The following is a 15,558-nucleotide window of genomic DNA, read 5'->3' on the forward strand; positions in this document are numbered from 1 at the left end:
CAGCTTCATCATCAGTCCTTCTAATGAATACCCAGGACTGATCTCCTTTAGGATGGACTGGTTGGATCTCCTTGCAGTCCAAGGGACTCTCAAGAGTCTTCCCCAACACCACAGTTAAAAAGCATCAATTCTTCGGCGCTTAGCTTTCTTTATAGTCCAACTCTCACATCCATACATGACCACTGGAAAAACCATAGCCTTGACTAAACAGAACTTTGTTGGCAAAGTAATGTCTCTACTTTTTAACACGCTTGTTTAGGTTGGTCATAACTTTTCTTCCAAGGAGTAAGTGTCTTAATTTCATGGCTGCAATCACGATCTGCAGTGATTTTGGAGCCCAGAAAAATAAAGTCTAACACTGTTTCCACTGTTTCCCCATCTATTTCCCATGAAGTGATGGGACCAGATGCCATGATCTTCGTTTTCTGAATGTTGAGCTTTAAGCCAACTTTTTCACTCTCCACTTTCACTTTCATCAAGAGGCTCTTTAGTTCTTCACTTTCTGCCATAAGGGTGGTGTCATCTGCATATCTGAGGTTATTGATATTTCTCCCGGCAATCTTGATTCCAGCTTGTGCTTCCTCCAGCCCAGCGTTTCTCATGATGTACTCTGCATATAAGTTAAATAAGTAGGGTGACGATATACAGCCTTGACATACTCTTTATTGCAAAGAGTCGGACACAACTGAGCGACTTTCACTCATTAGTTGATATTGGGGGTGGGAGGTAGGTTGGAATTTATCACTTGATGTTAAAAATAATTCAGGGTTTCACTCTGTTAAACATAATATGTTTAAAATAATTGGAATTGGATTTAGAAGCTATATACTGTTTTCCTGTTTGTAAGTACAGTAATTGGAAAGTTTGTATAATTAGGATTATTGAATTTATATATGTCATTCTTCATTTCAGGAAAGCTTGTGGCTATTGCAGTAATTGATGAGAAAAATACATCAGTTGAACATACCAGGTATAGTGCCTTGAAATAGTTTTAAGCTTCAGCTATCATCCAGTTCAGACTTTACATGGCCTTCAGATAAACTTGATATGGTATCTTACTTTTCCTGCAGTGTTAAACATTAGATAAAGCAGCAGATACTATAATTGAATAATTTTATTTTTTCAAGTTGACAAGATGGAATGTTCATGTGTTTTTTATTTTCTTACAGATTAAAATCAATTATTCAGGAAGTTGCTAGAGATTACAGAGACCAGTTTCACAGGTAGGTGTTTGCATTCTGGAAAGCTCCATTATCTTTGTTTCATTATGTTTTGTAATACAGTAAAGCAAAAGTAAGGAGTATTCCATACTTTCAAAGATGAATCAAGGAGCTGAAATGAATTACAGCATGTTGCATTTCATTATGAATTATTTGGAGTTGAAGTTTATTGATATATGTCTTATAAGTTAGGAAAAAAAAAACCTTCTAATTTGAATCATACCTCCGTCTTGTTAGGATTTAGGGTAAGTGTGTGGTAAGAAAACATGCCCATATACAAGCATATATTTCAGAGGTGTTGCGGACTTGGCCTCAGACCACTGCAATACAGCAAGTCACACGAAATTTCTGTTTCCCTAGTACATATAAAAGTTATGTTCTGATATATACTGTGGTTTGTTAAGTGTGCAGCAGCACTGTGTCTGAAAAAATGTCCATACTTTAAAAATACCAGTCATCACCCGATCCTTCAGTGAGCTGTAATCTTTTTGCTGGTGGAAGGTTGCCCCCGTGTTGAAGGTTGCTGGCTGACCAGCCCAGGGTGGTTGAGATTAGGGTGGCCGTGGCTTTTTCTAAAAATAGAACAATAACATCTGCCTCATGGATCAACTCTTCCTTTCCTGAACAATTTCTCCATAGCGTTGACAGCATGTTGCCCACAGTAGAACATCTTTCAGAATCTGAAGGGATCCTCTCAAACCCTGCTCCTTTGTCAGCTAAATTTATGTAATATTCTGAGTCCACTAAATGTTGTGATTTCAACAGTCTTCGAAACCTCTTCCCCAGGAGTAGATTCCTGGAACCGCTTTCTCTGCTCATCCATAAGAAGCAACTCCTCATCCACTCATATGTTATCACAGGATTGTAGCAGTTCAGGCTCCATTCCTAATCTAGTTTTCTGACTGTTCACTACATCTGTAGTCATTTCCTTCTCTGAAATCTTGAATGACTCAGAATGGTCCATGAGGGTTGGAATCTGCTTCTTCCAAACTCCTCTTGGTGTTGATACTTGACCTCTCCCCATGAATCATGAATGCTCTCAGTGGCATATAGGATTGTGACTCCCTGCTGGAAGTTTGCAGTTGACTCTGCCCAGACCCACCAGATCTGTCACTGTTTGTGGCAGCTGTGGCCTTAGGAAATGTGCTTCTTCCCTAATAAGACTTGAGAGTCAGAATGACTCCTTGATCCAGGGGCTGCAGAATAAGTGTTGTGTTAACGTTAGCAGGAGGGAACACAATATTCATCTCATGGTATCTCTCCATCAGAGCTCTTGGGGGACCCAAGTGCATTGTCAACAAGCAGATAGTTTGAAGGAATCTTTTTTTTTTTTTTCTGAGCAGTAGGTCTCAACAGTAGGCCTTAAAATATTATTAAACCATGTTGTAAATAGATATGCTGTATCCAGGCTACGTTGTCATAAAAAGGCAGGGTAGATTTAGCATAATTCTTAAAGACTTCTAATATTTTTAAAATGATTAATGAACATTGGTTTCAACTTAGAGTCACAAACTATGTTTGCCCCTAACAAGAGAGTCAGCCTGTCCTTTGAAGGTTTGAAAGCCAGGCATAGATGTCTCTTCTCTAGCTCCAGTAGTCCTAGATGGCATCTTCTTCCGATAGAAGGCTGTTTCATCTACTCTGAGAATCTCTAGTTTAATGCAGCCACCTTCATTAATGATCTGAGCTGGATCTTCTGGATAGCTTGCTGTGGCTTCTACATCAGCTCTTATTGCCTTACCTTGCACTTTGCTGTTATGCAGAAGGCTTCTGTCCTTAAGTCTAATAAACCACCTTCTGCTGGCTTCAAATTTTCTTCCCAGCTTCCTCACCTCTCTCAGCCTCCATAGAACTGAAGAGAGTTAGGGCCTTGCTCTGGGTTAGGCTTTGGCTTAAGGAAATGTTGTAGCTGCTTTGATCTTCTATCCAGAAACCTCAAAACTCTGCGTATCAGTAATAAGGCTGTTTTACTTGCTTGCCATTTGTGTATTCACTGGAATAGCACCTTTAATTTCCTTCAAGAACTTTCCCTTGGCATTTGCAACTTGGCTGACTGTTTTGCTGTAAGAGGCCTAGCTTTCAGCCTATCTCAACCTTCAACTTCCCTCCCTTTCTGAACTGGATCTTTTATAGCTTTTGATTTAAAGTGAGAGACATGGGACTCTTTCACTTGAACATTCAGAGGCCATTGTAGGGCCATCTGATTTCAACATTGTTGTGTCTCAGGGAACAGGGAGGCCAGAGGAGAGAGAGAGAGATGGGACAATGGCTGGTTGTTGGAGAAGTCAGAACACACATTACATTTATTACTTAAAGTGGAAGTCTTACATGGACACAGTTCATGGCACCACCAAATCACAGCAGTAACATTACAGATCACTGCCCACGGATCATCAGAGCAGATATAAAAATAATGAAAAAGTTTGCAATATTGAGAATTACGAAAAATGTAACACAAAATAAGCAAATACTGTTGGTAAAATAGCACTGATAGACTTACTCAATGGAGTTGCCAGAAACCTTCAATTTGTTAAGGGGAAAAAAAAGAAAAAAGCATACTATCTGGGAACTGCTGCTGCTGCTGCTGCTAAGTCACTTCAGTTGTGTCTGACTCTGTGCGACCCCATAGATGGCAGCCCACCAGGCTCCCCCGTCCCTGGGATTCTCCAGGCAAGAACACTGGAGTGGGTTGCCATTTCCTTCTCCAATGCATGAAAGTGAAAAGTGAAAGTGAAGTCACTCAGTCATGTCTGACTGTTAGTGACCTCATGGACTGCAGCCCACCAGGCTCCTCCATCCATGGGATTTGCCAGGCAAGAGTACTGGAGTGGGTCGCCGTTGCCTTCTCCAATCTGGGAACTACAGTAAAGCAAAGCCCAGTAAAATGAGATTGCCTGTTTAGTCATGCATTTGAGGTACAGTTCAGTGAGCAGCCACAAGTCAGATGCAGAAAGATGATGAATTTAACAAGAACTCAAAGAAAATGGAACCTAAAAAATAGGTGGTATTTTTCCTGTGTGCTGAGTCAGTTTGTTACTGTCATAAGACAGTGTAAATCTGTCACATTACTTGCTTATTATACCTTTTTTATGCTGAGTCTCTTAATGATGTGTCAATTTTATATATATATATATTTCTCCTATTGCATAGTATGAAACAAAATAGAAATGTCTTAAAATTTGCTTGTTATGTCGTGTTTGTATCTCCAAAGCCAGTAGAATTGACACCTTTTAATATTTATTGTATATAATTTATATGTTATATGTTTACAGTATTTACATGCTTAGCAAACAATAAATTGAGTGCTTTGTATTTATTCTTGTTTTGTATTTAATATTGCTCTCTTTATCTCTCTTCTTTTTGGTTGTTGATAGGGATTTTCAGTTTGGCCATATGGATGGAAATGACTATATAAATACCTTGCTGATGGAGTAAGTAAAATGCTAAATGACTCAGTGATTTTGCTACCAACTCTTCTTTGTTGTTTTGGCCACACTGTGTGGCTTACAGGATTTCAGTTCTGCGATCAATGTTTGAATGCATGCCCCCTGCAGTAGGAGTGTGGGGTCCTAACCATCAGACCACCAGGGCATTCCTGACTATCAGTTTTTAGATTTCTGTTTTTCAAAGACAGGCAAAAGGACTAATAGCTGAAAGAAAGCAAACCTTTGTATATGTTAGTAAAGATACATTCCCATTAAATATTTTACTTTAGTTTTTAAAATCTGTATTTGAAACTTAATAAACTTTAAAATTCTCTATTCTAAAAATATACTGCCATTTTAATGTTGATGACATAGTATTTTGGAAAGAATATCATCATTCAAAAATTTGTAAAGTTTGTAGTTTCTAATATGCACCTTAGTTCAGTTTTAATAAATAAAACTTAATTAGAAAATTTTTAGCATTCAGGGATTAATTACTATTCTAAAGAATTTATTTTAACAGACTTAACTTTAGAGGAAAACTATGCAGTTTTAAAATAATACTGATTATGCTTATGGTATTAAGATATGATTTGTCACTTCAGAAAGTTGATATTAGAAACCATTTACCAAACCTATACCAAATTAATAAATTTCAAATGAAAGCCTGTTTGATTCAGTGGACATTTAGTGAGTATTTGCTGTACGTCACATGCTGTGTTTGGCACTGCACTGTTGATGCAAAAAAGTGAGTAGATTATGGAGTCCCCGTCTTCAGATGTTTCCAGTTTGCTGGGTTAGACAGGATGATGGTTGCAGACTGTCTGAGAACGTGAGAGATGCCCACTGCTGCCCTCATCCTGATGCACAGAAGGTGCAGGGGCTCAGAAAATGCTTGCCAGAGAAGGCAGTAATTAAGAGCAGTTCTAAGGAATGAGAAGGTAGCTGAATGAAGAACGCAGAGAGGTCATTTCAGGCAGGGAGCAATAGACAGACACACGAGTGTTTGGAAAATGGTTCTTAAAAAGAGCACAGGTGTGAAAATGGGGAAATCCCTCCAGAGCCTAAAATTACAAAGTTCGGTTCAGTTCAGGTGCTTGACTCTTTGGCCTCCATGGACTGCAGCACACGAGGCCTCCCTGTCCATCACCAGCTCCTGGAGCTTGCTCAAACTCTTGTCCATTGAGTCGGTGATGCCATCCAACCATCTCATCCTCTGTCATCCCCTTCTCCTGCCTTCAATCTTTCCCAGTATCAGGGTCTTTTCAAATGAGTCAGTTCTTTGCATCAGGTGGCCAAAGTATTGGAGTTTCAGCATCAGTCCTTCCAAGGAATATTCAGGATTGATGTCCTTTAGAATTGACTGGTTTGATCTTGCAGTCCAAGGGTCTTCTCCAACACCACAGTTCAAAAGTATCACTTCTTTGGTGCTCAGCTTTCCTTATGGTCCAGCTCTCACATCCATGCATGACTACTGGAAAAACCATAGCTTTGACTTTTGTCGGTAAAATGATGTGTCTCTGCTTCTTAATAGGCTGTCTAGGTTTGTCACAGCTTTTCTTCCAGGAAGCAAACGTCTTAATAATCTTAAAACTACAAAGTAAAGTAGCTTTGTTCATTTCTAAGCAATTCATTATCCTTATTCTAGTAAGAATTTGAGAGGGTTTACCAAAGATACAAAGTACCAGATTTAATACATAATGAAGAAATCAAGACAAAGGAAAATAAAATAAAATATCTATACAATTATTAAAGGTACTTACTTGAATTTTTAATACTCAATACAAAGTATAAAAACATGGTTTACATATTTCCCATCACCTATAAAATGACTGTTGCTTATAGGAGTTTGGTTGACCTTGTAGAGATGTAAGAGAAATTGCTATGCTGTGTAATCTTATAAAGGGGACACATTATGATGTGCTCAGTCATGTCCATTTCTTGGAGATCTCATGGATGGATGGTCGTTCACCAAGCTCCTCTGTCCATGGGATTCTCCAGACAAGAACACTGGAGTGGGTTGTCATTTCTTCCTCCTGGGGATCTTCCCAACCCAGAGGTCAAACCTGTGTCTCCTGTATTGGCAAGTGGATTCTTTACCATGCACCACTGGGGAAGCCCCATATTACAATAGAAATATGTTTTAGTAGGATTTTGTAATACTGCATATAGTCAGGATTTCAATACAACAACTTTTTATAATGTTCTTGGAGGCAAGCCAGTAAAGTGATGCAGTAAAACATTGTGAGCAAGAGGCCAAAGCAGTTTGCGCCTGATAAACATCGCCTTGATTCTGGGTAATACTCAGAATTTCTAGAGATGGATGGACATTCCTTCAGTATTATTTCTAACATGAGTTATGTGATAGTAGAAGTTTTGCTACTGCTATGGTTAGAAGTTTGTACTTTTTTTTTTTTTTTTTTTTTTGAGAGAAGAGAGAAAGCATATAATGATGGTTATGTAGTAATTCAAAGTCCTCAATGAGCACTTCTGTGACCAACACTGGACTGGGTGGTCAGCCTGCATTTTCTGACTTTTACGCCAACTCAGTAAGGTGTAAGTACTATTATTCTTTCCATTTTATATAGATGAGAAAATTGAAATTTCTTAGAAGAAACTCAAGAAAGTTAACTAATAAGCCAAATGATGCCCAGCAAGTAAGTCAAAGAGACCCAGGCCCTGAATCCAGACCTCTCTAACTCCAGAAGCTCCTCACCACTGTACCATCAGTACTGACACATACGTTAATCAGTATTTATGCCTAGAAGTTTTTAACTTAGGGCAAAATATATGATATTACATGATAGTTTAACACGGTAGCTTTGACTATGTTTTTTACTTTTTCTCCAAGGAAATAGGGTCCTCTCAGACCTTTGGCGTGTTAAATTATTTTGTATTAGGTGTCTGTGAGATAGGATGAGGGGTTATTTTTCATTGATATTCGAATTGAATTGTCTCAGAAAATATTGTTTCTAGTTCAGCTGTGTATTTTAATTTCTTCATAAAGTATATTTTTGTAGGAAGACCAGGTTCTTAATTCATTCCATAAAAATAGAACTTTGCTACTGATGTAATATAATGATAATTGCTATAAGTCAGAAAGTTGTTTCCTGTTTTTGTGAACAAGAATGAAGCTAAGATTTTTTTTTTTAATTACACAGTTAATTATTGCCTAATAATACTGGATAATAAAGTACCCTAGTACCCATTGGTGTAAAACAGTAATCATTTATTCTCTCTCGCTTGTCTGGGCTTCGCTAACCTTGTCTGGGCACAGTTCCACGTGGCTCCAGGCTGCCACTTAGGTCCAGGCCTCGCCTCCCTGTCATCCCCATACTTGGCAGGTAGATCCTCTGCTCGTGGCGATCATGGAGACACGCAAAGAAGCGCACATTGTCTTCCTGGGAGCAGCATGTGGTGTGGGGAGGGGTCGAGGATTATTAAGCAAGAAAGCAGCCTCCTGGACTTGGTTACTCATGTGGTGATCATACAGGGCTGTGAATTGTTTGTACTGTAGAGCTGTGTGCTTTTGCATAATAGGAGACACACGAATAGCCATGAACTGATCCAAATAGACACATGACTAACCGTAACCTGATGCGTAGGTAGCGCACAGAATGAAGCCCCTTTCTATAATTGTGCAGAGTCCTATCCTTGAAGGGAAAAAGATAAAAATTATTTGAAGTAAATGACACATTAGTAATATTATGTTACGGTTTTTGTCTGCAAACTGAATTGACATCTAGTGTGTCCTTGGAGCACCCAGGAGGATGGGTGATTGTACTGTGGGGTGGTGGCAAGTTGAGAGGCTTTGGAATCATGTTTATTGAACCACTGTTCTGTACAAGGGATGTGCTGGATATTTAACTTGAATTTTCTCATTTAACTTCTTTTACAAGAAAAGTCCCCCCTCTTTTCAGTTCAGTTCAGTTCAGTCACTCAGTCGTGTGTGACTCTTTGCGACCCCATGGACTGCAGCATGCCAGGCCTCCCTGTCCATCAACAACTCCCGGAGTTTACTCAAACTCCCCCACCTTTATTTACTTTTAAATGAAAAATATTAGCTTTAAGCCGCATTGTGGGAAAGCATCAGAGTGGACCACAGGAGTGACTCTGGAGACAACATTTCAACTGAAGTGGGCTGTGTGTGATTAACAGTGATGGTATTTAATATAGACTTGTGTAAGGAATTATACTGCCCAGAAATGGGCACTTCATACATACTTACTTTTATCTTTAGGTTTAATCATGAATATTTAGCTGTCTGATATTGTATGCTAGCAATTCTCATAAATGTTAATTTAGCTATTTTTTAAATTGATGCATAATTTGAAATTATATAAACAGAGGGAAGGCAAAACCATTATAGCTCCCTTTTGTATTTTTAGTTATTTGGATTTAATTCAAACATCAGAATATTTGTTGTCTCTGTGTTTAACATGTATTTTGACTTCTCTGTTTTTTTTTATTTTCAGTGAATTGAAAGTCCCAACTGTGGTTGTACTGAATACTTCAAACCAACAGTACTTTTTACTAGATAGACAGATTAAAAATGCAGAAGACATGGTCCAGTTCATTAATAACATCTTGGATGGCACAGTATATGTGAGTTGTTCACTGTAATTTCAAAGGGGTGATGGGAGGACGTAGAGGAGAAATGAGTTCTTTTCCTCCGATTCTGAGATGATGATTCGGCCTCCCCCGGGTGGGGCAGACCTCTCTCCTCCCCAGTTCTCTCTCACTGTAGGTGGAATCAGTTCCGCAGGCTGTCAGTGGCAAGGGCACTGATGGGCGGGACACTGTTAGGTGGGCATGTCCGGTTGTCATAGTGACGGGGACGTCCTTGAGATGTAGAGTCAGAGTTGGGGCTCTGGAGGCTGAGAGGTCTGTGGGGGACAGAGCCGTCTGATCGTGAACTAAACAATTCTTATTATCTGGATTCACAAATACAGTTGAATAAAGTCACTTGGATTAGTTTTCTTTAAAAAACTGTGAATAAAGCCACAGTTTCTTTAAAAGATCAGGAAATGTATTTAGAACCAGCCTGAGTGGACTATTCCAAATAGAATTCTATAAAACATTTCTCAGAATGATGAATGGATAATCTAAACTTATTTTAAGAGAAAATATGAAACTTTTGTGCTTTCATGAAGCTTAATTATTTTGTGAGACTGGTTTCAGCTTTATACAAACTGTATTTGAATGTTGGCTCACAGAGTAACAAGTATTTCTTCTTTGGGAACACTCTTAACCACATAGTAGGAGTTTTATGTTTGTAAAGGTAGGAGTTGTTCAAGTGAGGCTCACCTGTGTGAGTGAGAGCCCTTTTGTGTCAGTTGGTGAGATTCGGGGAGGGAACAAGACTTCAGAGGGTGCTGAATACGGGAACTGGGTGGGTTTCCTTCAGGAACTGTGCCCCGTCTGCCCTCCAGCCCTCTTTCCCTTTGGGTTTCATCACCAGGGAGGCTCTCCCTGTAGGACAGGAGAGATACCCAGTAGGACAGGAAAGATACCCTGCAGCAGCTCTGACCACGCTCAGCTAAACTCAGAAATGGGGCGGGCCTGCACCAGAGTGCTAGGGAGGACGCGTTTTCAGAGGTGAGTCAGGCCGTGTTCATACAGGAGGACAGAAGCAAGGAGGGACGGAAAGACCAGGAAGGTTTACTCCACGACTCTCAGGTGCTCCGCGTAATCTTTTGTGGTCAACTCTTGACCTACTATCGTAAGAATGATTGCCTAACAGAAGAATGAAATGATAGCACTGAAATAACAGTTTGCTTCTTCCTGTTAACTTTAAGGCCCAAGGAGGTGACAGCATTTTGCAGAGATTGAAACGAATAGTATTTGATGCCAAATCTACTGTTGTGGTAAGTTGTGACAGTGTGTTTAGTGTCATTGATAATTGAGAACATAGGGATATAAGTTTTGTCTAAGATGTTAATAAAATATGGAGTTTCAAAGGATTTGATAAAAATACATCTTACAAGATGAGATCTAGTACATATTTATGTTAAGAAAAGATACTGATCAAATGGAAATTAAGTTTCTCCAGTTGTTTTTTTCCTGTATGATTGGTGAGGCAACTGGAATTCAGTATCGCTTAACTTAAAGAGCATGACTTGGTGTTTTTCAGTTTCTGTCCTCTTCCTACCCTTCTCAGTCCTTGGATCTGAAACCCTCTTGCTGAGAAGTCTAGGAAATCTCTCTTACTATCCCAGCTTCAGCTGTCAGCTTGACTGCAGAGTAGCCCTAAATTTGTTGAAGCCTTAAATGTAGTTCTCACTGTCTATTTTGAGCTACTCCATGTGTGTTTTCATTCATTGTGGCCTAAAGCAACTAAAACAGAACTGATGTTCCACTGGTGGACGTAGCTGCTAATAATCCTGACCTACTCCTGTGCCATCCGTTCGTCGTGACCTTTCCATGGCTTGGGCCCTGGTCACACGCCTGTGACTGGCCTCCACGTGGTTTGCTGCTCACTTCCTCCTGCCCTGTCTCCAAGTCCTCTCTGCACCTCTGCATATTAGTGTTACTGCAGTGATCGGCGCTGATCACTCTCCTTCCCTTGGCCAGTGACTCATGTCACCGTTCTCTGTCCGTCTCACATTTTCTCCTTGGTCTGAGCCCACACTGGACCCCGGCCTGCCTTGTTCTTACTCACAGCACCTTGACTCTGTGATGCCGTTTTCCATTATCTCACTCCCAAGTGACCCTGCTCTGTTTTGAATTTGTCTGTTTAGTTCTCGAGTTACAGTCACAATTCATAGACTATAGGATAGTTGAAAAACTCAGTCACGTTGCTTTTACTTTTCTGGGATCTGAGGGAAATTACTAAGTTAATTTTAGAAATTTCTAATCAGACAAGTAAAAAATGTTATGTGAAGAGAGTCTTACCTTCCTTATGGTAAATAATCAGCCTTCTCAAGCCAGGATACGGCTGTAAAGCTGTTGGCACATAACAGCCACCTCAAAGAGCTTTGTGATTAATGTGAGGAAACAAATGTCATTTGAAAAGGGAATGGATTGGTGTCTACCTGAGACTATCCGCAGCGTTGTTAGTCGGCCATCCTCCAATACAAAATAAAAATTTTCAATTAAAAAAAAAAGATAATGGAGGATTTGGTGCCCTTTTTTGCTGGCGATAGCTTGACTCCACATACTCACATACACTGATATAAAATGTCTAAAGTGTCTTTCACGGGGTAGTTAACTGCAGAAAAACTGACATTGATTCATTGTAACCAAAGGGAGGCTGGCGGGCTGCAGGAGGAGGAACTCTGTAGCGGCCTTCAGGTTCCTTGTTGGTTTCCTATCAGGCGGCGTCTCAGGGGCCTCCTTGTTTCTCCACAGTCCATATTCAGGAGCTCCCCGCTGATGGGCTGCTTCCTCTTCGGCCTGCCCCTGGGCGTCATCAGCATCATGTGCTACGGCATCTGTACGGCAGACGCGGACGGAGGCTACATAGAGGAGCGGTACGAAGTGTCCAAGAGCGAGCCTGACGACGGCCCGGAGTCGGAGGAGACCCAGGAGCCCCCGCAGCCCCGGGGTGGGGCGTCTCCGCTGCCCGCCCCTCAGGAGCCCAAAGATGTGCTAGAGAAGAAGAAGGATTGAGCCTCGACTCGGATAGACTGTTCGATAGGATTTCACATTATTAAAAGAGTCTATTTATTGAATTTAGACATTTAATCATGACCTTTCCAGAAGAGAACGTGTTATTTGTATTTTGCTAACATCAACTGCATGGGTTATAAAATAGTCCTTCCACAAACGGGGAGATGTTTGGAGCAAAGAGATGGAAAGTTTGTCTAAAACACTCCGTCAGAGTTTACCTTGTAGATGTTGTACTACCAGACCAGTTCTATTTGCATGTTTCTCTATCTGAATATTCTGTGACAGAATTAAGATTCTTGGGCAGAATATTTAAATTGGCCAGTCAGGTAGAAGATACATGTGTGATAGAGAAAAATAACACCTCCACCTCCCACCATGCATTCTTCTCTGTTTTGGATAAGATTTATATGGACAAAATTAAGTCTGAAATTTAGGCACTTTAAAGAGAACTACTAACTTTTTCCAAGGATCAAATTAAGATTATGAGAGAAAACAATTTGGTTTTCTATAGCATAGTGGTTTTATTTTGTTATTATTTTTAAAGGAGAGGAACTGTTACTTTTTACCTTTATACTCAGTTGCATTATAAAACTTTCATAGGGGCCTATATTGTGGGCCCATATTGTCTTATGTTTAATCTTCACCGCGTAAACAGGATTTACTTGTATCAGTGATTTCAGATGATGGCTGGGACACTGAGTCAATGTCTCAGCCAACACTGCGGGAAAGGCGGGGCTCTCTGTTACTCCTGCCTCCCCTGCTTTAGCAGAACAGCCTACTCTTGTTTATCTGTTTTATATATTAGGATTTCATCTAAAATTTTTCTCTGATAAAAAGCTCCTGCTGCTTTTTAAAAAGTAATATATATCATATTTTTATGTTTATGGTTTAGTAACTTTATGGTAACTTATGATCTAATGTGTGTGGGTGTGTGTGTGTATGTATATACACCTACATATACACATATAGAATTTACTGACATCTGTTATGCTATGGGTGTGCCTGTTCATAATGAGTGACATAATCAGCCTATGAAGAAAATTCACGTCCAGTGATTAAAGAGATCTGCCAGTTGCTTTCTCCATCCTCCCAGGTGTTACCCATTTCAGCCTGTGACCCTTCATCTCTCCATAATGGAATAACATAGGAATTCTATCCTAAGTAATGTGCAAAATTGGTATTTTTTAAAAATAATAGTATGGTATGTTTATCATAGATTAGCTTATTTTTGAGACCTTTATTTTTTAACTAAGTTTAGGATTTTTATTAAGTGACTGTAATTTGAGTGGTTATTCATTGAATTATTAAACATTTTAAAATGTTTCATCATGTTAAAAGTATGTAATTTGTGGTCCTGATACTGAAGATGTTCAGGGCTGCAGTCCCCAGGGCAGCCTGGGGTTGTCTCTGATGCCATGCTTATCACCACTAACCTGAAGTTCTTGTGTCTTAAGTCCTAAGGAGTCACTAGTAATTTGCTTTCTTGTACCCTTTTAGTATACAATAATTATTCTTAAATTTGAGACTTCGTCATTATCATTTTTATAAAGGAAGCACATAGGCAGTCACAGGAAATTGCAGGAAACACTAGAATGAAATGGTAGTCTTAAATGGAAATTGAATATAAATACTGTTAATTTAACAAGGAAATTTCTCTCTAACGAGTAACAGGTGAGTCTTTTGGAAAATAGGTATTAGTGTTGGCAGTGGTCAGGCTTGTTTTGTTTTGTGGCTGTGAAAGTCTTAGTTAAACACAGATCCTCGGGCTCAGCCTGGTAGGGAAGTTACAGCTTAGCCACTACCAGCGACACGAGGAGGTTGTGAGAATGGCATGGCTTTTTTCTTCATGTTTATCACTATCAGGTCTGTCATCTGCGTGGTTTTGTCTTTTGTCAAGCACACCTATAAATTAAACAGCAAAACAGGTAAAAGAAAAAGAGCAACGCTTAGTATGTATCAACACAGTTCAGTGATCTTTGTATTCTGAGATTTTTCTCATCTATTAAAGCCTTAGTTCTTTGTTACTTTTTTCACAACTCTGTACAGTTGCCTCATATTCTGTGTTTTCAAAATGTGATGTTGGGGAAACAAAAAGTATAGGTGGTTTGTAAGTGATTTTTTTAAAAAATTTTGCTTTTTAGTTGTTTCTAAGATAACTGTCACAGTATCTTCACAAAACAAATTGAAAATTTTTGCTCACTAGTATGGTTTTCCCTTTAGTGTGATAGCAGGGTTTATTAGGAATGCTGTTTTCATTTTAGGAAAATTTCTTCAAAAGGTAGGTTTTGTAATGAATCTTGTAGAACATAGATACACTGAACATCCTAGTTCAGTGACGAATCTTACTGTGATCATGTCAGTAGGGGGAATATCCTTTAGTAAGCTGGACTTCTGCCTTCTCTTTCAGTTGCAATAAAGTTCTCTAACTTCGGAAATCCAGGATCCTAGATGCTTGCTGTTGCTTAATCCGGTGCTCACAGTTTTTAAAGATGTTTCAGGGAGAGAGTGTTTTTATCAGCAGCGCACTTCATTATAGCTGGCAGTCCTTTTTGCTTCATTGTATGCATTAATATTTCTGAAACTGCCATCTGAAATCTAGGTGGATTAGACCGGGGATTTCCATTTTCTTCTTCACACGTGCTCCCTGGTGTCTGAAGTAGATAGAAATAACATGAAGAGCCAGATGTCTAGAGGCTGAGTCCGGACGGGTCTGTATGAATAGTAAACCAATTAGTTATACTGTTTTTATTTAGCGGATATTTGTTCTTACTGTTTCTTATGTTTTGTTTCAGGGATGTTTTTGATTTTTCAAAAAGTAAATATTTTCATCATCACTTCATATGATATGGAGGTAGGGCAGGGAAAAATCACTCAGCTATTCTTATTACACAGAGGTTGTTCAGACAAACTGATATTAAGACTATCAGTTCATTGGTGGGATTAGGTTTACCATTTTATTTTTATAAATATATATTTTTTCTGAATGTGTCTGAGTCCAAGAGTGGGCAGAAAATAATTTTCTACTTTGGACTAATCTATAAAGGTTTTTGAAAGTCTGTATTATTAATACTAACTTGTGGAATTCTTGATCTGCTGCCTTAAGGCACCAACTGTAAACCTTCGTTTTTCTAAATAAATTAATTGAAAACGTAACCATTTTATTTTTGCTATTTATCTTTTGGTTGTCTGGGATGTAAATTTTTCTCTGTGCAAGCAAAAAGGGCAGTTGAGACTCATCTTCCATAAAGTAATTTTTTCCCTCTTGTTAATTGTAAGTTTGTAATTATAGAAACATAGTTTTT

General features: G+C 39.2%; 1 protein-coding gene across 3 annotated transcripts in view; it reads left to right on the forward strand.

Annotated features, from left to right (window-relative positions):
* Nucleotides 1-15,294, forward strand: part of TMX3 (thioredoxin related transmembrane protein 3) — a 37,837-nt gene extending 22,543 nt beyond the window's left edge. For all 3 annotated transcript variants that reach the window (XM_068993554.1, XM_068993555.1, XM_068993556.1), the window contains 6 exons: nucleotides 913-970; nucleotides 1,170-1,223; nucleotides 4,595-4,651; nucleotides 9,121-9,250; nucleotides 10,444-10,512; nucleotides 11,996-15,294. In XM_068993554.1, coding sequence (XP_068849655.1) covers nucleotides 913-970; nucleotides 1,170-1,223; nucleotides 4,595-4,651; nucleotides 9,121-9,250; nucleotides 10,444-10,512; nucleotides 11,996-12,256 — 629 coding nt within the window. In that variant the 3' untranslated portion in view covers nucleotides 12,257-15,294. The remainder of the gene's footprint in view (nucleotides 1-912; nucleotides 971-1,169; nucleotides 1,224-4,594; nucleotides 4,652-9,120; nucleotides 9,251-10,443; nucleotides 10,513-11,995) is intronic.
* Nucleotides 15,295-15,558: the final 264 nt, after the last annotated feature.

Source organism: Capricornis sumatraensis, chromosome 21 (genome assembly GCF_032405125.1).
Source record: "Capricornis sumatraensis isolate serow.1 chromosome 21, serow.2, whole genome shotgun sequence".
Classification (NCBI taxonomy): domain Eukaryota; kingdom Metazoa; phylum Chordata; class Mammalia; order Artiodactyla; family Bovidae; genus Capricornis; species Capricornis sumatraensis.